The following is a 27,348-nucleotide window of genomic DNA, read 5'->3' as shown; positions in this document are numbered from 1 at the left end:
ACTTTTCTGCCTTGTTTTATAGTATTATGTTTGTCCTAACTCATCCACTGGATTATAAGTATCTCAACATTGGAAGCTGTGTCTGATTTATTTTGTATCCTGTACAAAATCTACAGTGCCTTCTCTAATTCTGTATGTCAGAGCAAAGTAATATGTTTTCTCTTTTTGTATTAGATCATACCTCAGTTTCTATTTCTTCCTCACAATTACTATATTGCCATAATTATTCATTCTCATATCTGCTGCCTGTGCTCAATTCTGAGTCCATGAAGGGCAGGGACCATGTTCTAGTCATCTGTGTACTCCTGTATCTATAAGAGGGTTGGGCATATGATGGGTGCCTGTTAACTTTATTTATCCACCCAACACAATACCTGAAACATGGTCAATGCCAAATAAAAAGTTGATGAAGTGTTTGTTGAACAAGTTTCTAACTGATATTGTTGTCAATATTAGCAGCCTGGCGCCACCATTGCTGTCCAGTACCACTGGTGTCAGCTGGGACACCAATGCTCCTGCTGCTGCAGCTGCCAGCACCAGAAATAGTCTACTTCTACCACCTCTGTAGCCTCTAGCTAGATCCCAGTCCCCAGCATGCTGTGGTCACTGCTACCACCTCCACTACTGAAGCTGCTTCCTGGAAGACCTGATTGGTTTGTGCTTTGTAGCTCATTTATGATATATAGAAGCCTGTTTCTTTTGAGCCCTTATGCCGTTATTTTTTTTCCCAATCCTGATGGTTTCTGCATTATTCAACTTCCAGTAAAGCATCAGTTGAGTGGGTGGTACTGCTTCACTTCTCAGAGGGAATGTCACTTTATGATTCAATCAAGTGGTTGCCCTTTTTGCTGTCAGAAGGAGCATCTGCATTTATCTTCAGGGAACAATCTGTAGTAACACTAGTTTCCTCTCCTTAGCTGTGACTGATGGCTCATATGTATATTTTATGCGCTCATTTGCCACCTTTCTTCCCACTCACATGAATTTATAAGATCTTTCCATCTTCATCAATTTAGTTCATTGCCACCCACAAGAATTTGTGTCATTTGTAAATGCAGAATTGTTGCCCTGCACTTTAATTTATAAAGCTATTACATACAGATTATGCTCATGGTGCCCTACACAAGGATGCTGGGGCAAGTGGGGGTTGAGGTCCAGCCTGCACTTTGCTCAGCACAGCCTTATGTCAGACTTCGTCTGCCTGGAGAAAGGTGCTTCTTTTTATGATTTGCATGAAAATGCTGGTCCATTACTAAGTGATGGGCCTACAGTATTCACTCATAAAAGGCATTCAGACTAGTAGCCATGGTTATGCAGTGCTGATCTTAGCATTGCTCTAGCACTGAACCTGAGAGCCTCTAGTCCATGCTTTTCCATCTTTCTGCCATTTTTTCCCAACCAGTGGAAAATAGCCTTAACTTCAACAATGAAGAAAAGACCCAATTTTGTCAAATTTTGAGAAACATTAAAAACTGCAAAAAAAAAAAAAATTGTTTCTGTAACTATGTTCTGACTATCTGTTGCTGCTTCACAAACTACCCCAAAACTCAGTGTCTTGAAACATTGTTTTATTACATATCATAATTTTGTTACTCAGGAATTTGGACATGGCTCCTCTGGTAATATCAACAGAGATTACTCCGTGTTATTCAGCTGCTGAATGGGTGGGTCTGAAGGTTCAAGATGGTTTAATCAAGGTTAATGAAAGGGGCCAGGTGCGGTGGCTCACACCTGTAATCCAAGCACTTTGGGAGGCTGAGGTGGGCGGATCACTTGAGGTCAGGAGGTTGAGACCAGCCTGGACAACATCGTGAAACCCTGTCTCTACTAAAAATACAAAAATTAGCCAGGCATGGTGGCAGACACCTGTAATCCCAGCTACTTGGAAGACTGAGGCAGGAGAATCACTTGAACCTGGGAAGCAGAGGTTGCAGTGAGCCGAGATCACACCACTGCACTCCAGCCTGGGCAATACAGCTAGACTCAGTCTTTTTTTTTTTTTTTTTTTTTTTTTTGAGACAGAGTCTCGCTCTGTCACCCAGGCTGGAGTGCAGTGGCCGGATCTCAGCTCACTGCAAGCTCCGCCTCCCGGGTTCACGCCATTCTCCTGCCTCAGCCTCCCGAGTAGCTGGGACTACAGGCGCCTGCCACCTCGCCCGGCTAAGTTTTTGTATTTTTAGTAGAGACGGGGTTTCACTGTGTTAGCCAGGATGGTCTCGATCTCCTGACCTCGTGATCAGGCTTGAGCCACCGCGCCCGGCCTAGACTCAGTCTTAAAACAAAAAAAAAGTTAATCAAAGGGCAGATGATCCTGAGTATACCTGATCTAATCAAGAGAGCCCTTCGAAGAGGTCAAAGAGATTGGAAGTGAAAGAGATTTTTCCTGCTGGCTGTGAAGAAGCAAACTGCCTATGGGGAGGGGTCACATAGAAAGCAACTCTAGGAGCTTAGAGTGATCCCTGGCCAACAGCCAGGAAACTGAATTCTTCCAATAATGGGTGGACTTGGAAGACACATGAGTCTCAAATACCTTGATTTCAGTCTAATGAGACCCTTAATAGAGGACTCAGCTAACCTGTGTTCAGACTTCTAAGTCTTGGAGACTGTAAGATAATACATTTGTGTGGTTTTAAGCTGTTAAGTTTGTGGTAATTTGAAATACAGCCAAAGAAAACTAATAAAGATACCTAAATAACAAAAATTAAAGGAGAATTCTACCCCATACCATACACAAAATGGCAAATAGATTAAAATCCCAGAAAACTAAAACTTTAAACTTTTAGGAGAAAATATGAGAGAATATCTTGATGACTTTGTGATAGGGTAAAGGATAAGCTTATGAAGAAAAAGATCAGTTTGGGTACATTAAAAGATTTTAACTTACAGAAAACATATACTACAAAGGGTCGGAAGATAAGACATACTGGGAAAAGGTATTTGTGATGTATAAAACTTATAGAAGGTTAATATACAGAATACATGTAGAACTCCTATAGATCAATAAGAGAAAGACAACTCTGAAGAAAAATGAGCAAAGGATATAAACAAGCTACTTGTAAAAGAAGTGCAAATGGAAAATATACATATGAAAACATCCTTAATCTCACCAATAAATAGGGGAATACAAATTAAGACAACAATGAAATTTCATTTTGCATCTACAATATTGGCAACAGTTTTTAAATCCAGCAGTACCAGTGAGGCAAGAATGTCAAAAAATGGAATTGTAAATTGATTTAACTACTTTAGAGAGCCAACCGTTGTGAATATTTTTTGTGGGTTCCTTTTCTCAACTGTTAGTGTTTAATAAAATGGAAGATTCAGATACCTCCAATCCAGAGATTTCACCTCTAGATAGAAAACACACTGCACACACAAAAAACCTGTTTAGGGCACCATTGCGTGTAATAGCAAAAAGTGGAAATTACATAAAAGCTTACCAGTAGAAGAATGGATGGATTATCGTAAAGATAACACCCTTGATGTTATCTTTCACCATTCAAGCCAAGAAATAGAACTGTGCCACCGCCTTAGAAGCTTCTTCTGGCCGGGCGCGGTGGCTCAAGCCTGTAATCCCAGCACTTTGGGAGGCCGAGGCGGGCGGATCACAAGGTCAGGAGATTGAGACCACAGTGAAACCCCGTCTCTACTAAAAATACAAAAAATTAGCCGGGCGCGGTGGCGGGCGCCTGTAGTCCCAGCTACTCAGGAGGCTGAGGCAGGAGAATGGCGGGAACCCGGGAGGCGGAGCTTGCAGTGAGCCGAGATCGCGCCACTGCACTCCAGCCTGGGCAGCAGCGTGAGACTCCGTCTCAAAAAAAAAAAATAAATAAAATAGAAGCTTCTTCTATGACTGTTATCCAAATCACAAATCCTCTTCTACCACTTATAAGTAACCATTATCTTGACTATCAACAATAGTTTACTTGCTTTAAAAAAAAAAAGAAAAAAGTTGTGTTGTCACTCAAGTGTGCAACCCCAGATGCTGTGGTTTAGTCTTGTCCATTAGCAAAAATTGATGTTTTCTAAGTTTCTTGTAATCTATGTTGGTAGATGCACCTAGAGTCTGGACTAGACCAAGGTTTGATTCCTTTGCAAGGCAGAAGGCAGATAATGTCTGATTGTCTGTAATATTAGCAACCCTTTATGCTTACTGCTCACTAATTCAATGGTGATCACAAAATGGCAATATTCTAATTCTTTCTCTTCTCTCATTTTCATTTATTAGTTGATATTTTTATAAGGGGAAATTGAAATTCAGACTGTTCCATCTGAGGCTTTGAGTCTTTTTGAAAAACAAACAAACAAAAAAACCCGAGTAGTCATTCATAGTTTCCTTGTTCTATATTATGTCAAGAGGTTCCAAGGTCATTTTGTTTATTTCCTGCAACAGACCAGGAGTCAGCCATTTCTTCAAGAAGCTCTGTTTTGTTTTGTTTTCTTTGTCTTCATTTATTTTTAAATCTTTTGTTGCTGCTGCTGCTGTTGTTGTTTAATGAGAATTGGCATTTCAAGACCACAGTCTGGGTTTTCACTGCATTTGGGTTGGCCCTTGCTTCTAGGCCTTTTCTATGGACAGAGTCAGGATATTAATACAAGTACATCTTTTTTTTTTTTTTTTTTTTTTTTTTGGTGTTTTTAGTCTGTCCTTATTGTAAAAAAATATTATGGTTAAATATATAAGTACTTTTTTTTGTTTGTTTGTTTAGTTTTTTTTTTTTACATTAAGTTCCAGGTTACATGTGCAGAATATGCAGGTTTGTTACATAGGTATACATGTGCCATAGTGCTTTATTGCACCTATCAACCCATCATCTAGGTTTTAAGCCCTGCATGCATTAGGTATTTGTCCTAATGCTCTCCATCCCCTTGCCCCTAACCCAGTAACAGGCCCAGGTGTATGTTGTTCCCCTTGAGTTCATCTTGACATGTCCCATTCAAGTTCATGTCTGCCACAGTTGATTTTGCTAGGTATAAAATTCCTAGCTCATACCTTCTTTCTTTCTTTGTTTATCTTTTTGCGTCTGTGCATATTTTTTATTCTAATTGTGCTGACAGTATGCTTTTTGGAAACCATACTTCCAAAGCAATGTTTCCTTGGTATCTTAAGTTCATATATTTTCCTTGGCCATAAAATATTGCTGGCAAAAGGTCTGCGGATAATCTAATTGTCTTTTCCTTATAACTCATGCTCTCTATTACCTCCCTCTCCCCATCTCTGCCCAGGTTCCCTTAAGGAATCTTTCTTTCTCTTTTAAAATATAGCAAACATACTATGATATGTCCTGGTGTTGGTTGTATGGGGTTGATATTTTCAAATATATAGTATACTTTTTCTTTCTCTTTCTTTCTTTCTTTTTTTGAGAGAGGATCTCACTCTGACACCCAGACTGCAGTGCACTGGCATGATCTTGGCTCACTGCAACCTCCGCCTCCTAGGCTAAGCACTTCTCCTGCCTCAGCCTCCTGAGTAACTGGGATTACAGGCCCACGCGACCATTCCCGGCTAATTTTTTTATGTTTTTAGTAGAGACGAGGTTTCACCATTTTAGCCAGGCCAGTCTTGAACTCCTGACCTCAAATGATCCACCCACCTCAGCCTCCCAAAGTGCTGGGATTACAGGCATGAGCCACCTCTCCCTGCCAGTATACTTTTTCAATATGTAGTTTTAAATCTTTTTTTCTTTTCAGGAGAGCGTTTTTTTGAGTTACAGTATTTGCTCTGTTCCTTTGCTTTTCTTTTCTTTTTCGGGGAGTTCATTATCTATAATGTCACTCTCCTTTGCATATCTTTGTAATGGTTAGTCTTGAATTCTTCTGATTTCTTTCTTCATTTATTAAAAAAATATTTTTTATCTTCTATTTATTTGGAGACATTATTGGTTGCATTTTTTACTCATTCCTTCTAGCTTAACCTTTTCTGACATGATTTTTTTCTCTTTATTACTGAGTATTTCCTGAGTTTTATCATATCATTTGTATGTTATTCTAATTCTGTTTTGTTCTTTCATGTCTCATACTATTTATTTATTTATTTATTTATTTATTTATTTATTTTTGTAGATGGAATCTCACTCTGTCACCCTGGCTGGAGTGCAGTGGTGCGATCTCAGCTCAGTACAGCCTCTGCCTCCCGGGTGCAAGCAAATCACTGCCTCAGCCTCCCGAGTAGCCGGGATTACAGGCACCTGCCACCACACCCGGCTAATTTTTTTTTTTTTTTTTTTTTTGTATTTTTAGTAGAGATGGGGTTTCACAATGTTGGCCAGGCTGGTTTTGAACTCCTGACCCCAAGTGATCCACCTGCCTCGGCCTCCCAAAGTGCTAGGATTACAGGCATGAGCCACCGTGCCTCACTTCATATCACTTTGTAACTATCATTTAGTTCATTTTGAAATAGTGGCTAACAACATTGATCTGTTCACATCACTTTGTAACTATCATTTAGTTCATTTTGAAATAGTGGCTAACAATATTGATCTGTTTTGTAGGTTTTTTTTTTTTTTTTTTTGGCATGCTTTCATTGTCTGTAGGTCTATAGTCTGATTTTTAAAACAGAAATGCTGTGTGAGATTCTACCTTGATATTTTCTGCCCCTCATTTTTATGTACAATTCTGGAACTCTTAGAATGACATAGGGTGCAGGTAAGTTTTTGAAATTCCACAGAGCTTCCTCTTCTGTTGTGTTCGTGTAGTGTTCACAAATATGGCAGCTTGCTTTCTAAGATGTGCTGGCTGTGTTCCCCATCCCATTTTGTTTTATTATTATTATTATTATTATTTTTTTTTTTTTTTTTGGAGACGGAGTCTCGCTCTGTAGCCCAGGCTGGAGTGCAGTGGCCGGATCTCAGCTCACTGCAAGCTCCGCCTCCTGGGTTCACGCCATTCTCCGGCCTCAGCCTCCCAAGTAGCTGGGACTACAGGCGCTGCCACCTCGCCCGGCTATTTTTTGTATTTCTTAGTAGAGACGGGGTTTCACTGTGTTAGCCAGGATGGTCTCGATCTCCTGACCTCGTGATCCGCCCATCTCGGCCTCCCAAAGTGCTGGGATTACAGGCTTGAGCCACCGCGCCCGGCCCCATTTTGTTTTAGACCCACTCTTTTCTTTATCTCTGTTGTGCCTGTCTACTGCAGTTTTGATTCCACTCTTCCCAGTTTCTCCTCAGTGTGAGGCTTTGTCCTAGAAGATCAGATTTGAGAGTTTATGGTGGCTAGACAGTTCAGCCCTTTCAATCCTTCTTACCACAGGCTTTTTGTACTCACTCAGTATCGGAGAGAACAAATCCTTCCCAGTTTCAGCTACTATTCTCCAGTTGGTTCCCTGTGCTTTCCAAACTATTGGCTATTTTGTGGTTCTCCTGTTCTCAGGTCTGGAGGATGCCCTGTTGCTTCTTTCCTCTTCCTCCTGCATGGACAACCATACCAGGTCTATAGCTATATTGGTGGTTTGACCTCACAACCTGCACTTGGGAGTAGAGGACATCTTGGGGTTCAGCTTGTCACTTAGTTTTGTTGTAGAGCTGGCCATAGGTTTTTTTCTTTTTTCTGCTACAGTTGCTCTATTAGTTTTCATGTGGGGATTCAAAGAGATTAAAAACTTATGTTGTCATTGTTGCTTTTTTCCCAGAGTACCTCTAACTCCACGGCATTTTGATCCTGTAGCTACCCATTTAGAGAAGTTTCTTTTTCTTGATATGTCATTTTTCTTTTTTACTTTTTGTTACGAAATAATGACAAGAAGTTGCAAATAAATATACACGGAAGTCGCATGCATCCTCCACCTACTCTTCTAATGTTGACATCTTGTATAACTATAGTATAATGTCAAAACCAGGAAATTGACATTGGTGTAATCCATATAACTTACTCAAATTTCACTAGCTATGCACATACTCATTTGTGTGTGTGTGTGTGTGTGTGTATGTAGTTCTGTGCAATTTTATCACATCCATAGCTTTGTGTAATTGTCACAATCAAAGTACAGAACTGGTCTATCATCAGAAAGCTTCCTCAAACTAAACTCTGATAGCCACTTCCCCAATCTCTAACCCATGGGAACCACTAATCTGTTCTTCATCTATGATTGTGTTATTTGAAGAATGCTATATAAAAATATTTGTATTCATATAGGATTATATTTTTATTTATACAATTATAAAATTCCTTTTGAGATTGAACTTTTTTACTCAACATAGTTCTCTTGAATATGTCAAGTTGTGTGTGTTAAGCCTATACATTCATGTGCAGGCTCTTGCATGAAGGTAGGTTTTAATTTCTCTAGGATAATTGCCCAAGAGTACAATCACTGGGTCACATGGTAGATGTATTTTTAGTTTTAGAAGAGATAGGCAAACTATTTTTCAAAGTGGCTGTACCATTTTTTATTCTCATCAGCAATGTATGAATGATCTAGCTTCTCTGCTTCCTCTTCAACATTTGGTGTTAATACTCTTTTTAAATTTTACACATTCTGATAGGTATGTAGTAATACTGCATTGTGATTTTAGTTTGTCTTTATCTAATGGCTAATGATGTTGAACATCTTTTCATGGACTTATTTGCCATTTGTATATCTTCTGAAATCAGATGACATTGGGTACATTCAAGGTGTTATGGCCATAGACACCATTTGTATATCCTTCTCGGTGAAATGTCTTTGATGTCATTGGCTTGTTTTCTTGTTTTCTTTTCTTTACCTGACTGCCTGCCTGCCTTCCTGCCTCCCTCCTTCCCTCCTTTCCTCCTTCCCTCCTTTCCTTCTTCTCTCCTTCCTTCCTTCTTTCCTCCCTTCTTCCCTCCCTTCCTTCCTTCTTATTGAGATGGGATCTTTACTGTCACTCAGGCTGGAATAAAGTGGCATGATCAGGCCGGGCGTGGTGGCTCAAGCCTGTAATCCCAGCACTTTGGGAGGCCAAGACGGGCGGATCACAAGGTCAGGAGATCGAGACCATCCTGGCTAACATGGTGAAACCCCGTCTCTACTAAAAATACAAAAAACTAGCCAGGCGAGGTGGCGGGCGCCTGTAGTCCCAGCTACTCAGGAGGCTGAGGCAGGAGAATGGCGTAAACCCGGGAGGCAGAGCTTGCAGTGAGCTGAGATCCGGCCACTGCACTCCAGCCTGGGAGACAGAGCGAGAGTCCGTCTCAAAAAAAATAAATAAATAAATAAAAAAATAAAGTGGCATGATCACAGTTCACTGTAGCCTCAACCTCCTGAGCTCAAGCCATCCTCCCACCTCAGCCTCCTGAGTAGCTGGGACTACAGATGCATGCCACCATGCCTGGCTAGTTTTTAAAAAAAAAAATTTATAAAGACAGCATGTCCCTGTGTTGACTAGGCTTGTCTCAAACTCCTGGGCTCAAGCGATCCTCTTATCTTGGCCTCCCAAAGTGCTGGGATTACAGGTGTGAGCCACCATGCTTGGCCTTTGTTTTCTAATTGGATTGTTTGTTCTTTTAATGTTTAATTTTGAAATTAAAAATATATATATATTCTAGTTACTAGTCCTATGTCAGATACATGGCTTGTAAACATTTTCTCCCAGTGTTTATCTTACTTTTTCATCCTCTTAACAGGAGCTTTCATAGAGCAAAAGTTTTTAATTTGGTGATGTATAATTTATCAATTTTTCCTTTTATAGATTATGCTTTTGGTGTCAAGTGTAAGAGCTCTTGCCTAGCTCTTGATCCCAAAGATTTTCTCCTATGCTTTTTTTTTTTCTAAAAGTCTTTACAATTTGGCATAATCATGGCTCACTGGAACCTCAGTCTCTGAGCTCTAGTGATCCTCTTGCCTTGGCCTCCCAAAGTGCTGAGATTACAGGCATGAACCACTGCACCAGGCTGAAGCATTTTTTAAACTGTGGATGTTCAATTGCTCCAACACCATTTGTTGAAAAGGCTATCCTTCCTCCATTAAATTGCTTTTGTACTCTTTCCAAAATTCAGCTAGAAATACATGTGGGTCTATTTCTTGATTATCTTGCTGGGGCAGTTAATCTGTATTCTATTCAGGCCTTCAACTAATTGGGAAATCTGCTTTACTCAAATTCACCTATTTAAATATAAATCTCATCAAAAACATCCTCACAGAAACATCCAGAATTAATGTTTGACCAAATATCTGGGCACCATAGACCAGCAAGCTGACACATAAAATTAATTATCACCCTGTATTGTATTTTATTTTGTCACCTATTTTATTTTGAGAAGTTTCCTGTGTCATTAAATCCTATGATTTTTGATAATTGCATAGAATTCTATTGTAAAAATATAATGTATTAGCCTGATCTCCAGTTGTTGTACTTTTAAGATGTTGCCACATCTTACAAGTTTTTGCCATTTTAAATAATGTTATATGAACAAACATCCTTGTATGTTTAGTATCTACTTGTAAAAAATAGAGAAATTTCTGGGTCAAAGGATGCAAATTTTTTTTAAAGCTTTTAAATGCATGTTGCCATATACCTTTCCATAAAGACCTTATTCCTACTAACAACATATGACATTTCATCCTCAGAAAAGATTGTTATGGAGCTTCATTTTTTTTGTTTTAATAGTCTGAAAACTTCACATTATTTTTTGACTCAAACTTTAGTTTTTGCAATTTATTTTCCTAAATGTTGTCTTCTGTCAGTTTTCTTTATGTGTATGATGATCCTCTTCTTTATTCTAAATTGCAACATTTTGTCCCTCTCAAATATGAGGTACCCAGGACTCTGAATTCCCCCAGTTCTTGTTTGGATCACTTCTTAGGGAGAGGCTTGTAGACTCAACAGAAGTGCTGAGATATTACCTTTAGATTCTGTGACATTGCAGTTCATAACTGAAAGGAAGCCTTTTCTGAAGTATAGCACACTGATGAACTGGATTGATAAAGTGGTTCTTTTCTTTTGAGACAGAGTCTTGCTCTGTCATCCAGGCTGGAGTGCGGTGACGCGATCTCGGCTCACTGCAAGCTCTGCCTCCCGGGTTCATGCCATTCTCCTGCCTCAGCCTCCCAGGTAGCTGGGACTACAGGTGCCCGCCACCACGCCCGGCTAATTTTTTTGTATTTTTAGTAGAGACGGGGTTTCACCATGTTAGCCAGGATGGTCTCGATCTCCTGACCTCATGATCTGCCTGCCTTGGCCTCCCAAAAAGTTTTTTACATAGTAGTAAATTTTAACAGTAGTAGCTCATCTGTTTTAGGATAATTGGTGCCTAGGGATTGAAGAGACCTTGAGAGGTCAACCAACTAATAACATTTCTGGAGGCAAAGCTGCACAGATTTCATCTTTGGCAGATGAGAATAAGGGCGGTGTTTGAAGGTTTCTTGTGGAAGAGATGATTTATTGGCTCTTCAAAACCTCTTCCAATGTCTAACAACTATTATGAAGCCCACCATTAACCAAAATCCTGAAGAATTTAATGATGCTTAATGCCAAGGTAACTGGATATTTATATAACCAATATTTTGTAGGCAAATCTCTGAAAACATACTTTTCTTTTTCTCCTTTTTTTTTTTTTTTTTTTTTTTAACACCACTAGTGGTATAGTCTAAAAACAGTTCTTATAATACGTGCTTCATGGCTTTTTAGAGTAAAAAATAATGGTGATATACCCTTAGAGACATGCTTCAGGACACTTGGTTAAAAAAGGTGTGTCTCTGATGACCACCTCAAAAGAGTGGCAAACTTCACAGTGTAACTTGATAACATACATGGAAATGGATGATTATACTATGACACATTGCCACTAAACAAGATTCTGGCAATCGGGTCATTGAATAGAACATAGCACACAGTTTCAAGTATTTAAGCACTGCTTTCTGGGAAGTAAAAACTGACTCAAAACCATTGATGTATTTTGACCATTAAAAATAAAAAAAAGAAGATGTAGCAGTTTAGCTCTTCTGGACATAGCATTTCCTTTCTAGAATGAGACCAGTTCAGTCAAGCTTGAAATCAGTATGAACAATGATGCTTTCCCTTAACTGTTAAGGAAAAAAAAAAAAATGAAATAAAAAAAATAAGTTACTGCTGCCACAGAGGCATGGCACTGGGAAAATGAAATAAATAAAAGGAAAATCGGGTGGGCGTGGTGGTTCACTCCTATAATCTCAACACTTTGGGAGGCTGAGGTTGGAGGATTGCTTGAGCCCAGGAGTTCGAGACCAGCCTGGGCAACATAGTGAAACCTCATCTCTATAAAAATAAATAAATAAATAAAATAAATAAAGGGAAAATTGTTTTCTCATCATTGTATAGTCTCCTAAGAAAGAGGGCACTGAGAAGCCACTTGACAGCCCAAGGATCATTTTCACTGATTACCTGGGCACCCACGATGTCTGGTCACTTTATGAGAATACACACACCACAAACTTCCTATTCTCTAAGAGAAGGTATTTTTTTCACATTCAGCATGATAAGAAAATGCCTACTCAAACTCTCAGCTCAGAAGCTGCAACTGTCGGCAGCTTTTGCATACATCCTGCAGGCTCAAAAAGGTGCAGGGTCAAAAGGGCAGCTCCCTTTGGTACGTGTCCCCAGCAGCATCTCCTCAAGGCAGGTGCCCAGGGCCCTTGCTAGGGAAGCAGGTGTCTGGGCTTCAAGGGTGGGCTGGAGCCTCCCCTCAGGCCAGGGCTCCCAAGAAAGCCCAGAAGAGCATCTCTCCCAGTGCTGAAAGACTTGACACTTTCTGCTGTTGCTTTTTTGCTGCCCCATGTTTGTTTTTAAGAACCTTAGCATAGGCAGAGTAGGGAGCTATCTTTTCCTCATATTTTTTTTTTTTTTTTTTTTTTGAGACGGAGTCTCGCTCTGTAGCCCAGGCTGGAGTGCAGTGGCCGGATCTCAGCTCACTGCAAGCTCCACCTCCCGGGTTCACGCCATTCTCCGGCCTCAGCCTCCCGAGTAGCTGGGACTACAGGCGCCCGCCACCTCGCCTGGCTAGTTTTTTGTATTTCTTAGTAGAGACGGGGTTTCACCGTGTTAGCCAGGATGGTCTCGATCCCCTGACCTCGTGATCCACCCGTCTCGGCCTCCCAAAGTGCTGGGATTACAGGCTTGAGCCACCGCGCCCGGCCTCTTTTCCTCATATTTTTAAAGAAGAAATAGGCTTAACTAGGGAAAATAATGGAGTTGGAAGTCTCGTTTTCTATAATGTAGTTCAAATCTTTTTTTCTTTCTGGGGTATATTTACATCTTGTTGTTTTGGGATAATTTTTGGTAAAAGATTTGAAGAGTTCCCTTTCATTCCAGTATTAGGAGGTTCCCCAGGACCACTCTTAGGTTCTTGACTTGCTGAAAACGACTGACAAGGCTCAGCATATAGTTGTACTTATGGCTAAGATTTATTATAGTGCAAGGATACAAAGCGAAACAAGTAAAGAGAAAAGTTGCATAGGGAAAGTCTGGAGGAAATCTGGCTGAAGCTTCCAAGAGTCCTCTCCCAGTGGAGTTACAAAGTGCACACCTAATTCCTCCAGCAACGAGTTGTGGCACATGTGCAAGGCAAGTGTTTACTAGGGAGGCTCAATAGAGACTCGGTACCCCAGATATTTCCTGGGTGTTGGTCAGGTAGGCACACTGCCTACCACATACACAAACTCCAGATTTGCAGAAGAAAGTCAGTTGTTCAGCATAAACCACATTGGTCGGGCAAACAGTTTAGACCACTCTTATAATTTAAGGAAAATGTTATGTTACTGCAAGAACTGTTTACCAGCCAAGTTCCCAGAAGCCAGCTAAGGGCTAATCTTGCAAGCCGGTCCTTCTAAGGATCAGCAGTTTCAGGCCTGCTATGTTAACCATTTTCTGTGTAGCTGATCTCCTTGGTCAAGGCATTTTATAGCAAAATTATTATCAGTAGTGTCCCACGACACAGTATGAAACTAACCTGAATATTGACTTTACTTAAAATCCGGAGGTCTTGGATTTAGCCAATTAAAACAAATCCCATTAGCTATAAAGGTTAATCTTAGGAAGCCAGTGGCTTTCTCCTTAAGTTTTTGTATTAACCTTTTTTAACCTAGCCCGAGGCATCAATTCAAGCACAGCACATCTCTGGGTAGTAAATTGAAACTGACCTGCTTGCCTTCTTGGGCTGAGGCAGGCCATGATAGTCAAGATATTTACACAGGAAGTACAATCCCAGGGAGCATTCTTAGAAACAAAGAATTCAAGTTCAATTACCCCAGTGAAAACATGCGTTAGTCAGGTTAGCAGAGCCCCCAGTATGGCTTCCCACTGTGGGGACTTCGGCCCACAGTTTCCCTGTCCAGTCTAAATAATTCAGCTAAGTTCTTTGTTTTAGAAGGACTGCCTGAAGGCAGTTTGTTTCTGTCAGTTTTGCTCATAAGTGTGGACAGTATCTGGAGGTGTTCTTGGAAGCTAGAGGAGCTGGGGCCAGTTGCTGCTCTCTCATAGTCAGTACTGTTGGGTGTGATCATAGGCTCAGCAGTCAGTTTGAATTCAAGCCCTCACAGCATCCTGCAAAGGCAGCACTGGTGTTCAGGAGCAGTTCCAAAAAACAAATCGTTAATGCCCTCTTTCTCCTGCTCCAGGTGCCGGGTTTTTTCCTTCTTTGCTATTACACAACAGTGTGATTCATTCAGAAATCATAACTTCCCCAGCCATTGTTCATTCTTATCTAGACCTTTTATGAGGAAGGGTAGGAAGGGTTGGGTGTTAGAGGGACAAAATGATTTACATAGAAAATCACTGTTTCATGTAACAACCAGAAAAACAACATCATGTTTCAGAATGGGCTAGGACAAAATCCTGAATTTTCAAAAATTTTCAGACTGTGTTTACATTACTTATCCCTTTTGTCCTGATTATTTATTCAGGAAGCAGCCTAGAAAATATCAATTTCTGTCTAGGAGCAGCTGCATTTAGCAATCAAACTGCTTACCTAAGAAGAGAGGCGAGCAAAGAAGAGTCAGACTATCAATCCATCATTGCAAATTTCAAAATACTCTGGCAAGCTGAACACAAATTAATAGCAGTAAGCTATCCCCAGAAGGGGTCAAGAGCCCTATCTGTCAGGAATGGATGGAGGGGTCCCACTCTCTGCGATGTGCTCTCCCCAAGCTTGCAGCTTTTGACAGGGTTCTTGGGATCAATCATTTCTGGTGCAACTAGTTCGGTTTCAAATGGTCCTATCAAAGAACAAGCGCTTTCCCGCAGGCATCTGCAAGTGAGCCATGTGATAGCATAGTTTATGGCCCCACAGAGGAGTGTTGTAAACAAACCTGCAATAGTTCCAGAGACTGAGTTCTGTTCCTTGAGCCTATGCCTGTCTTCAGAGATTGGAACCGTCCCTCACAGACAGTATCAAGTTTCAGCTTAGCATAAGCTCCAGGCAGTTAGGATCTGTGAATTCAGGATTCCAAACTAGCTAGCAACTTTTCTTCTTTAGCAGCAGCAAAGCCAAGAAGATACAGGGCCAAACAACTGTGTTCCAAGTGCAATTGACAAGAAATGTTTTCTAAGCCCTTTTTATATTGTCAGGTTTAGAGTCCAATCGACCCACTCCAAAATAAGCACATTAGGCTGGAAAATCATTAGCCTCTGAGGGTCAGACAGACACCCGATTTTATAAGAACTTATTAGCAAACTAAAAACCGCTTTTTAAAACTCAAAAGGTGTTTTTTCCAGTGGAGATGAGCTATCCTTCTGTTGTCTACCTTTTCCCATAGGCTCCAACAGGCAAAAATTATAGCAAAATAATCAGTTATGGAGATTTCAGTATTTAAATACTCAGAGTTTACATTGTAATGTGTCTACTAGCAACAAAAATCAAGAGGTGCATATTCTCCTAATATTTCTTACAGAGTCACTTTCCCTAACTAGGGCAATCCCTCAAGCATTTACAAAATTATAAGCATATAATATTTTACATCAGTTTTTGTCATATTCATTCAGGTACAATAGCCACAGAATAGAAGCCATTTTTTAAAAATCTCTTTTTTTTTTCATTGCAGGTTTTCTCAAACTCCTAGTAGTAAAGTGGTAAATTCAGCATATATGACTTACATTATACCTGCTGAGAGATTTCTAGTTGGAATGTAAAGGGCTGCTGTACCAGGCGATGGGGTATTATTTCCCCCACTCCCCTTTCTTGCTGGTTTATCTAAAGCCTTGTTCTAGCTCTTGGAACTGACTTAACAAAAATGGTAGAAGTTTGCATTGCTTTCTCTTCCTTCCCACTTGAAAGAGAAAGCAATGCAAACTTTTAACATTTGTGGCCCATGCAAAATGTGTTTTGGGAATGTTTGGACCCTTTCTCTTCTCGTCTAGAGGAGAGAACAAAACCCAAAGGCATCAGCCAGGCTGCACTTTTTAATCCCTTCATTTTAGCTACCCATGGCCAAAAGTATCCAGGGAATCTAATGAACCAATTGTCCTGGGGTTGAGTCCGTTATTTTGAATTCTGTAGGTAACTTTTACCTCTCACAACAGACATCATCTCAACAGCTGATTCATTCTACAGATGGCTAGGTAGCCACTGGGCATTGAAGGTTCACCATCGTGTCCTCTTCATCCTCCCTTTTCCCAAACCCTGCTTTAGCCATATTTCAGTGATTTGGGTTGTTTTTTTTTTTTTTAGCAAATCCCACTTGTGATAGTAGCTGTCATCCCCAGTTTGGGGATTTGCTAGAACTCAGCATATATAGTCGTACTCATGGATACGATTTATTATGTTGAAAGGATACAAAGTAAAACTGAGAAAGAAAATAGAAAAGGCATATGGGGTGCAGTCTGGAGGAAATTAGGCACACTCTTCCAAAAAGTCCTGTTCCAGTGCAGTCCCACAGGATGTGCTTAATTCCTCCAGCAATGAGTTGTGATAACACAGGAAGTCTTGGCCATTTGCAAAAAATAAAAATGTTACAAGATATGTTAAGCTTTGGCTACTTTTCCTTAGTAACATAAAAGTTGTGATACCATGCTCTACAAACATTGGTCATAGTTACCAAGCTTATCTTTTTGCAGCTCAAGGAAGGATTTTCGTATGGCAAATGGCCAAGAATTCCTGATTGAAAATGCAAGACTTCTCCAAGTTCTCTTGAAATACTGACAGGATGGTGGAAAGAGCCTGGACTTTGTTTTTCTATTCCCCACTTCAAACTTGGTTTTGCCACTTAGTATTAAGTTCACTTTGGCAAGGGGTGATCTATTTGCATCTCAACTTCCTTATCAATAAAATGTCATACAAATCTCCCAGTCACAGGGTTGTTATAAGAAAATTAGCATATATGGGGTCCAGCGTGGTGGCTCATGCATGTAGTCCCAGCACATTGGGAGGCCGAGACAGGCGGATCATGACGTCGGGAGTTTGAGACAAGCCTGGCCAACGTGGTGAAACCCCGTCTTTATGGGGTTTTTTAATAATACAAAAATTAGCTGGACGTAGTGGTGGGCACCCATAATCCCAGCTACTCGGGAGGCTGAGACAGGAGAATCGTTTGAGCCCGGGAGGCGGGGGTTGCAGTGAGCCGATATCGTGCCATTGCCCTCTAGCCTGGGCCACAGGACCAGACTGCATCTCAAAAAAAAAGAAAAAAGAAAAAAGAAAATGAGCAATATGGAGTACTTGGTGGCTCCATACTTGATGCAAAGTAGGAGTTCCATAAACGTAATATTCTCTTTACCTTGAAAAAAATGCCCACTAAAAGACAGGGACTGTAAAATTTATATAAACTTTATTTACAAAAGCCCCAACTAGAAAAAATCTAAATGACAGCCTAAAATGACCATCACTGGTAGACTGAATTTTTAAAAATTGTGGCATGTTGATGCAATGCAATACTACACACAGCATCAACTACTATTACTGCAAAAACATGGATATATCTCACTGACATAATGTTGAATAACATAGGATAATGCATACTGTATAATGCATTGAAAGTAAGTTCAAAAACAAGCAAATTAATCTATGGTGACACAGATCATTAATGGTAAACTTTTGAAGGGAGTATGGATTGGAAGGGGGATACATGGAGCCAGTTGGGGTGCTGGCAGTGTTCTATGTCTTTACCTGCATGGTGGTGGTAACACAGGGGTATACGTATATAAAAATCCATCAAGCTGTGCACTTATGATTTGTACATTTTACATGTACTTGTATATTATTTACATTTGTACATCAATTTTTTTTTTTTTTTTTTTGAGACAGAGTCTTGCTCAGTCGCCCAGGCTGGAGTGCAGTGGCCGGATCTCAGCTCACTGCAAGCTCCGCCTCCCGGGTTTACGCCATTCTCCTGCCTCAGCCTCCCGAGTAGCTGGGACTACAGGCGCCCGCCACCACGCCCGGCTAGTTTTTTGTATTTTTTAGTAGAGACAGGGTTTCACCGTTTTAGCCAGGATGGTCTCGATCTCCTGACCTCCTGATCCACCCGTCTCGGCCTCCCAAAGTGCTGGGATTACAGGCTTGAGCCACTGCGCCCGGCATGTACATCAATTTTAAAAGCTACTCGTTTTGATCCAGGAGCTGGATTTTATATCAATATCATTTTATTAGGAGAGTATCTAGCTCTAGATATGTCATGGCAACAGCTGGCTACCTGGCAAGCTGTGGTCAGTGTGTTCCTTGTATGTGGCCCCATTTCAGAGCTTGCCTGGAGCTGACGGGCATATTGTGAGGGTCATGCTCCATCATCATTGACAGCTGGAGATGCCATCACATGTCATTGGCAGCAAAGCACAGGGAAAACCAGGCAGTGGACTCTGCTTCCCACCCTTAGGCTGTGAGGCACAAGCCCCAGCAATGGAAGGATTAGAAAGCCTCTCAATTTAAAAAGACAAGGGGAGGGGAATGTGGGCTGCACAATTTATAAATAGACATTGCCCAAGGCTGCCTGATGATGAAGTGGTTGTTTAGTAAATCTTTCTCCTTTAAGGATGCCAGTATCGGAGACCATTTTAAAAAGACCAGTTTCATTTTGTCTTTTGGGGGAGATCTGGGTTTCATTGTCAGCCCTGTTGGGTGATATTTCCCTCTGTCGGATTTAGGGGCAGGCCTTCAATATTTGGCATCACCTTTACATGGAGCACAAAGATGATGATGATGATGATGTGTCTTTTGCCAAATGGATGAGCAGCTTCTGGGGCCACAGCTGGAGAGAGGAGGATCAGAGAGGACTCCGGGAACGCCACCGACCACAAGCCACCAGTCACAGGAAGACCTCCCTGCCCTGCCCAGTGAGTGATTGTCATGGAACCGGAGGGGAGAGCTGGAATAGGGGAGGGGGTTTCTCTTAAATAATTTTTTGAGGAGTCTTTGGATTTAAAGTTTTCTTTGGTTTAAAACCAGTACTTCCGAGTCTTTCTCATACCCACAGAAATCTCTCTTATTATTCCATCTTGTCTTTCAAGGGACCTGATTTTCATCTAATGGGTAATGATTTCTTCATTTTCAGTTTTCTGAGAGATCTTTAACCACTCTCCAGAGCTCCTGATAAGCCTGAGATAATCCCACCGAGTGACAGAACTTAAGCCAAAGGAAAGAAACTTGATGCTCTACTTAGTCTGTGTAGCCTTGTGGCTCAATGTGTGATTTCCATCTGAAATACTGAAAATTGTTCCACTCTTTGGTAGACCTTCTAAGGAACTGGGGATCCCACATAACAAGTCACTACCTTTGAGACATTTGACATACTTGTTTTTCTTTCTGGGAGGCCATTTGGTCTCTAGATGGGAGAGGGAGCTAAAATTCTCCTGCCCTCGGCACTGTTTTGTTATGGCTAGGCAGAGCACCTGGTATCTGGGGAACAAGATGCAGAAAAGCTCCCAAGAGGGGAATGGCTGGGCTTGGTCAGCTGTGGACTCAGTGGCAGGTACGGGTGGCTATTCTCTCTGCTCTCCTGTGATGCTAGAAGGCTCCACAGTAGACATGTGTGTCCTCCGCTTCACAGTTACACAGCAATAATACAGCTTTTCTTTTTTGTAAGTCACATGAAATGTCAGCTACCAGAGGATAGTTTCCCAATCCCCTGCTGTTGCCAACCCCAGAACCAAGTAAGTTTTGTTTGGGGTAATATTATTTTATTTTTAACTTCAGGCTTCCCAGACACATAATGTCTATAAGACATATGAAAGTGTATAAGGCAACCTCTGTTACTCCTGGTGATCAGCAAGTTTGAGGAATGAGAATTCTTTGAGACACAAATATTTCAAAATAGATCCCTTGCCAAATGCATTCTCAGGGACAAAGGGCAATCTTCAACCCTTCTTTCAGCTTCAGGTTGCTAAAGTGAAAAAGATGGGGGTGTTGGACTGAGTGATCGCTAAGAACCCTTCTACCTCTGACCTTCCATGTTCTGTTATAAAATAAACACCTACTTATTGCCTCTCATTTTAATCTATGTTCCACAATAAGTGAAGCATCCAGGCTGTGTGAACCAGGAGTATGATTACTTTCCAGTTTCCAGATGTGAGAACAGGGATAAACAAAAACAAAAACCATAATTTACTATTTATTACAATGGCCCCTTGGAGCCACAGGAAATATGAAAACAAAGAAAGAAATATGATTTACTAGTTCCTTGAATAAACTTTAGCGTCTATAGGGCTTTTAAAACGGAGATGGTTACCCTATTTACATAATTCACTTTTAGGTTGCAATGTTGTTTGCCTTAGTCTATGGAATCACAGCATCTATTATGTATAACATTTGTAAACTGTGTCCTTATGACATCTTTATCTGCTCATCCCTGCTTCGGGCATTTGCCTGAATTAATCTGTTTAGATTATCTGAGTCAGCAATGAATTCCATAATTATTAGACTAACATGCAGAATAAAAATTGCTGGATTAAAAAAGTTAAAAATATGACTGAATAGAATGGAGAAACAGTAAGCACAGAGCACAAATCAGAGGAACCAGAGGTCAGTGGGCAGAGTCCTGGAAAGTAGTTGGGGAGTCTGATAGTTCATTCTTTATGTACGTAATGCTGTATGTGTATAAGTGAATCTATACTTGAATACTTAACTCTTTCTATCTCTAAAATGTAATCAAATATTCTTACTTTTGGTGCGGTGCTGTGGTTCACACCTAGAATCCCAGCACTCTGGGGTGCCAAGGTGGGAGGATCACTTGAACTAAGGAGTTTGAGACCAGCCTGGGCAACATAGTGAGACTCCGTCTCTCCAAAAAAAAAAATAGCAGGGTGTGGTGGTGCTCCCATAGTCCCAGCTACTTGGAAGGCTGAGGTGGGAAGATCACTTGAGCCCAAGAGGTCGAGGCTGCAGTGAATGGTGGTCATGCCACTGCTTTCCAACATGGGTAACAGAATGAGACCTTGTCTAAAAAAAAAAAAAAAAAAAAAACAAAACAAAAAAAAAAATATATATATATATATATATATATATTCTTATTTTAAGGAACAGTTTGGTTTTCAATTTTTCGTCTGCTTTGAGCTAATGAAAATACCTTAAAGAGAAAAGCTTACTCTTATCCTTACTTTTTTTCTTCTCTCCCGACTGCTCTAAGGCCCTTCCCTCTCTCAACCTTTTAATACTCTATAACCATCAATATTACATTCAGTATTATATGCATAGGAGGAGAAGAACTTTCGCCCTTGCCTACTTTGAATGTGGTTTCTTTTTTTCCCCACTTCTCCTTGAATGTAGTTTCTAATACATCTTCATCAGTCTCATGATTCACACAAAACCACAATGATCAACGTTAATTTATTTCACATATTTATTGAACACCTACTGTGAGCCAAACATTGTCCGAGTATCACAGGGTGAAACAAGACATGTCCAGACCCCACACTTGTGGAACTGTCAGTCTAGTAGAAAATACAAATTTGGCAGAAAGAATGAAGTACAACAAAGGGTAAAGCTTAGGCCTTTTTATAGAATGCTACTTTTTCTCCAGACTCATTAGAACCTGTGTTTGCTGAATTAAAGTGAATAAAGAAATCCAACGTTATTGTTCTGTTGTCCTTAGTGAAAGGAACGTAATATGAAGTTTCTCTTGTTATTAAACTGACTTGCCTTCTCTCTCCAACATCACATGAATACAAAACTGAAGTAAAACAGTTTCCCTGTCATGTATTTATTCTGTGGAAGTGCATTTTTAATATGTTTAGTCTGTTTAGCTTTCTAGTCATCATCTCCTTCAGCTTAACATGGTTCTCTTAACATTGTTCTATGTAGTCTGGGCCTCGTGGAAGGGAAGATTGTGCTAAATGAAAGATCTTTGGGAGAAGAAACTGCGTTTATTGGCCCAGGGCTTTTGTAACTCCAGATGGGCCTTCACAGTGCTTCTTCTGTGCTCCAGGGAAGGCACCATATGTACTTGCCCACATGATATAGTTTGAAGGATATAGAATAAGTCTCTACCGATGTACACCCAAGACTTTTTCTTTTTTCTTTAAAGTTCTGGAATACATATGCAGAACGTGCAGGTTTGTCACGTAGGTATACATGTGCCATGGTGGTTTGCTGCACCTATCAACCTGTCATCTAGGTTTTAAGCCCTGCATGCATTAGGTATTTATCCTAATGCTCTCCCTCCCCTGGCCCTCAACCCTCTGATAGGCCCCAGTGTGTGAGTTGTTCTCCTCCCTGGATCCATGTGTTCTCATTGTTCGACTCCCACTTGTGAGTGAGAACATGTGGTATTTGGTTTTCTGTTCCTGTGTTAGTTTGCTGAGAATGATGGCTTCCAGCTTCATCTATGTCCCTGCGAAGGACATGATCTTATTCTTTTTATGGTTGCATAGTATTTCATGGTATATATGCACCACATTTTCTTTATCCACTCTATCAGTGATGGGCATTTGTGTTGGTCCCATGTCTTTGCTATTGTAAATAGTGCTGCAGCAAACATACGTGTGCATGTGTCTTTATAGTAGAATGATTTATATTCCTTTGGGTATATGCCCAGTAATGGGATTGCTGGATCAAATGGTATTTCTTGTTCTAGATCCTTGAGGAATCACCACACTGTCTTCCACAATGATTGAACTAATTTACATTCCCCCCAACAGTGTAAAAGCATTCCTATTTCTCCATAGCCTTGCCAGCATCTATTGTTTCTTGACTTTTTAATAATCGCTATTCTGACTGGTGTGAGATGGTGTCTCATTGTGGTTTTGATTTTGCATTTCTCTAATGATCAGTGATGTTGAGCTTTTTTCATATGTTTGTTTGGCCGCATTAGTGTCTTCTTTTGAGAAGTGTCTGTTCATATCCTTTGCCCACTTTTCGATGGGTTTGTTTGTTTGTTTCTTGTAAATTTGTTTAAGTTCATTGTAGATTCTGGATATTAGACTTTTGTTAGATGAGTAGATTGCAAACATTTTCCCCCATTCTGTAGGTTGTCTGTTCACTCTGATGATAGTTTCTTTTGCTGTGCAGAAGCTCTTTAGTTTAATTAGATTCCATTTGTCAATTTTGGCTTTTATTGCAATTGCTGTTGGTGTTTTCATCATGAAGTATTTGCCCACGCCTATGTCCTGAATGGTACTGCCTAGGTTTTCTTCTAGGGTTGTTATGGTTTTGGGATTTACATTTAAGTCTTTAATCCATCTTGAGTTAATTTTTGTAAAAGGTATAAGGAAGGGATCCAGTTTCAGTTTTCTGCATATGGCTGGCCAATTTTCCCAGCACCATTTATTAAATAGGGAATCCTTTCCCCATTGCTTGTTTCTGTCAGATTTGCCAAAGATCAGATGGTTATATAACTGTGGTCTTATTTCTGACTTCTTTATTCTGTTCCACTGCTCTATGTGTCTGTTTTGGTACCTGTTACCTGTTACCATGCTATTTTGGTTACTGCAGCCTTATAGTATAGTTCGAAGTCAGGTAGCATGATGCCTCCTTTTTTTTCTTCTTTTTTCTTTTTATTTTTTCTTTCTTTCTTCTTTTTTTTTTCGAGATGAAGTCTCATTCTATTGCCCAGGCTGGAGTGCAGTGGTGAGATCTCGGCTCACTACAACCTCTGCCTCTGGGGTTCAAGCAATTGTCCCGCCTTAGCCTCCTGAGTAGCCAAGACTACAGGCATGCACCACCACACCTGGCAAATTTTTGCATTTTTAGTAGAGATGAAATTTCACCATGTTAGCCTGGCTGGTCTTGAACCCCTGACCTCAGGTGATCTGCCCGCCTTGGCCTCCCAAAGTGCTGAGATTACAGGTGTGAGCCACTGCACTCGGCTTTTTTTTTTTTTTTTTTTAATAAAATTACCTTTCTCCATTGTATATTCTCTCTCCATGCTCTCACTTTAAAATGATGAAAGGTATTTGTAATTTTAGTTTTTATCGTTGATCTACTTTCAGTTGGCTACACTCTCATTCTTATAGTATCTCTCTACAGGGCAGGTGGGGCATGGCCCTCTTAGGGGAGTTCTCACAAACCTGGACACATACTATCAAGTGTCATGATTGGCAGTGGCTTCTTGTATTTCAGCTTATATTTGAATTTAATTTTCATAGGAGGCAATTCCTTAATCCAAGGAAATGAAACTAATGATAGAATTTCAGGTACCAGTGACAACTGTATAGGGAGCTTTTAGCATAATGTTCCGTGGACTTTTCTGTCTTCTTCTAGGTGCTAAGGTGGAGGAGTTGTAGAAAGGCAGCGGAGAGGAGTGGTCAGGAGCAAGTGCTCTGGAGCTGGCCTCCTGTGTCCTTCATTTACTAGCAGCATAACTCTGAGCAAGCTGCTTGAACTCTCTTTGCCTCCAGTTCCCTACATGTAAATGGGATTGGTGATCATAGTACAGATCTCATAAAGGTGCTATGAATATTCAATAAGTAATGTATATATATAGTGCTTTGGACAGTGCCTAGTACCTATTAACTTATTTATTAAAATAGTAAGTTTTTTTTTAATGCTAAATGTATACAGTGTATACATTTAGAAAAGGAGAGGGGACTTTATTTCCTGTAAAGCTTATAGCCTGCAAGGTGGCCATCCCACAGCCTGGGAAGCATAGCCTCCAGAAAGACTGGAGACAGACACTTCAGAGGAGGAGGGGTAAGGGGTAGGAGCTTTATGCTGAACAGGTTGGCTAAACATCCATATGCAACAGCTGATAGGAGGAGCTATGAATATTCTTGAAGGTGATCCTGACACAGTTCTGTGGACACAGGAATTTTGAACAAACATGCATGTAGCATGTATGACCCATGCTCACTTTGGGATGGAGACTTAACATTTAAATATATTACAATTAGGCCCTATTCCTGAAAAGATCTTCTCAGGGCAGGAAGGTGAGTGAGTGTGCAGCCCCCATAAACCGGCTAGGACCAGTCCATGGTTGGTAGTCTTGTCAGGAGAAAGTTATTGAAATCAGTCTCTTGTCCAATCAAAACTGTAGTAATGGCTGGTGGAACAAGAGAATCAGCTAGTCAGCATGTGATGGAGCTACAAATTGTTTTAATGCTGCATGTGTCAGAGCTGGTGCTTGTTTAGCTGCTAGAGGAAAGTAAAAACCTTGTGGCAGTCAGAACATGGTTTATTCTTTAAGTGTAGGGGTGCACGACTTAACCCTTGCCTAGCATGGCCTTAGGTTCTGTTTATAATTAGGTATCTTATTGCCACAAAGACTTTGTTCTGTCAGTGTTGTGATCTCTATTTTAACATTAATGCTGGTCAATTGTTGTGTCTAAACCATACATGACGGGGTACAACGAGGCGCATCTGAGCTCCTGTCCTGTCATGGCTCGGAACTAAGTTTTTAAGGTTTTTATGGAATCCCCTTGGCCAAGAGGGGGTCTGTTCAGTTGATGGGGGGCTTAGGATTTTATTTTTAGTTTACATACCTAATAAGATGCTTTCTCTCTTTCCATCTCCTCCCTCTGCACCTCCTCCTCCTCCTCTGTCAGAGGTGTTGACACTTGGAAATTTTTTTCCAGATGCCTTCAGTTAATTACTGCACAAAATTCTAGAGTTTTTCATTTTCCGTTTACTTCATTGTCTTTCATGTTTCTCTTTTATATTACAATGGGAAGATCATTGGTAATTTTATATTGAACACTGGCAGGTAGCATATGTTCTGTTATGGACTGAATGTTTGTGCTTCCCCTTGCCCATTCATATGTTGAAGCCCTAATCTCCAATGTGATGGTATTTGGAAATGGATCCTTTGAGAGATAATTAGGGTTAGATGAGTTCATGAGGGTGGGGTCCTGGCCTAATGGGATTATACCCTTATAAGAAGAGACATCAGAGAGCTTATTCTTCCTCTCTGTCTCCCAATGTGTGCATAAAAAAAAAAGCAGACATGTGAGGGTGCAGTGAGAAGGCAGCCATCTGCAAGCCAGGAAGAGAGCCCTCACCAGGAACTGAATTAGCCAGAGCCTAGATCTGGGACTTCCTACCCTCCAGAACTGTGAGAAACAAATTTCTGTTGCATAAGCTACTCAGGTTATGGTATTTTGTTAATGGCAGCCCAAGGTGACTAATACATTTTCATAACAAGCATCATCACTAGAGAGTGGAGAGCTAGTAGGGAAAACATTATTATACATGACCTAATTTAATGTCATTTGGGGTTATGATCTCAGAGGCATATGGTTTAGATGGGCTTAGTTTGGCTACTGCAGCTTTGGGATGAGTAAGACAAGTCCTTGAATTTTGCTTTAGGAAAAGATTTCAAGTGCCTGAGGTGTGAAGTGTTATAAGCTCACAGGAGTTTCTTCTTATAGCTCTCCTCTAGCCACTGTATAACTTGTGATAGGGTGTTGATGACAGTTTTGCATTGATTTAATGTGTAATAGTGTGACCAAGCAGGGTCTGTTCATTTCCCTAATTAAACAAAGTTATTTTACTGATTAGTTTAAAACATTGTTTGACTTCCCTGAAGGATGTATAGTACATGGCTACTAAGCTTATCTTTATTATTTCTAAAAGAACTATCATTTTACCAGTTGAACATTTGAATGTTTTCCCTGATAGTGTTTCCATGTATAGCTAGTCTACTCATTTGTAGTCCTCTGGTTCTGATGATAGCATTAGACTACGTTATAAAATACTCCTCCTATAAAATTCTTTTAGATGAATTCCTAAAGACCTATAGATTATTATTACTAACTTTATAATAGAATTCTGTTTAAATTGGCACATGGTTAAAAGTCACATTTACAGGCAGTTTCACATGGAAATAGAATAAAGCTGTTGCTGTTGTTAAAGATAAAGGATTTAGTACTGCTAAGCCAGGAACCAGATGTCACATGCTTAGGCATGTCACTTTATCTCTCTAATAAAGTCACTAGTCACATAAGTCTTAGGCAAGACTTAGCCTCACTAAGATGCATTTTCCTCATCTGTAAAAGGGGAAGAATCACTCCTTGCAGACTTTATTCTGAAGTTAGCTATCAAGGACATGGCCCCAGAGTGCCAGGCACA

The 27,348-nt window shown here is 40.5% G+C and overlaps 1 protein-coding gene across 2 annotated transcripts in view; it reads left to right on the top strand.

Moving 5' to 3' along the window:
* The window catches only part of LNP1 (leukemia NUP98 fusion partner 1), a 46,033-nt gene that overhangs the window by 6,171 nt on the left and 12,514 nt on the right, over window positions 1–27,348 (top strand). For both annotated transcript variants that reach the window (XM_065539582.1, XM_005548303.4), the window contains exon 2: window positions 18,999–19,187. In XM_065539582.1, the coding sequence (XP_065395654.1) occupies window positions 19,032–19,187 (156 nt within the window). In that variant the 5' untranslated portion in view covers window positions 18,999–19,031. The remainder of the gene's footprint in view (window positions 1–18,998; window positions 19,188–27,348) is intronic.

Source organism: Macaca fascicularis, chromosome 2, assembly GCF_037993035.2.
Source record: "Macaca fascicularis isolate 582-1 chromosome 2, T2T-MFA8v1.1".
Classification (NCBI taxonomy): Eukaryota; Metazoa; Chordata; class Mammalia; order Primates; family Cercopithecidae; genus Macaca; species Macaca fascicularis.
Note: the sequence above shows the minus strand (reverse complement) of the source record. Positions and strands in the feature narration are given on the sequence as shown.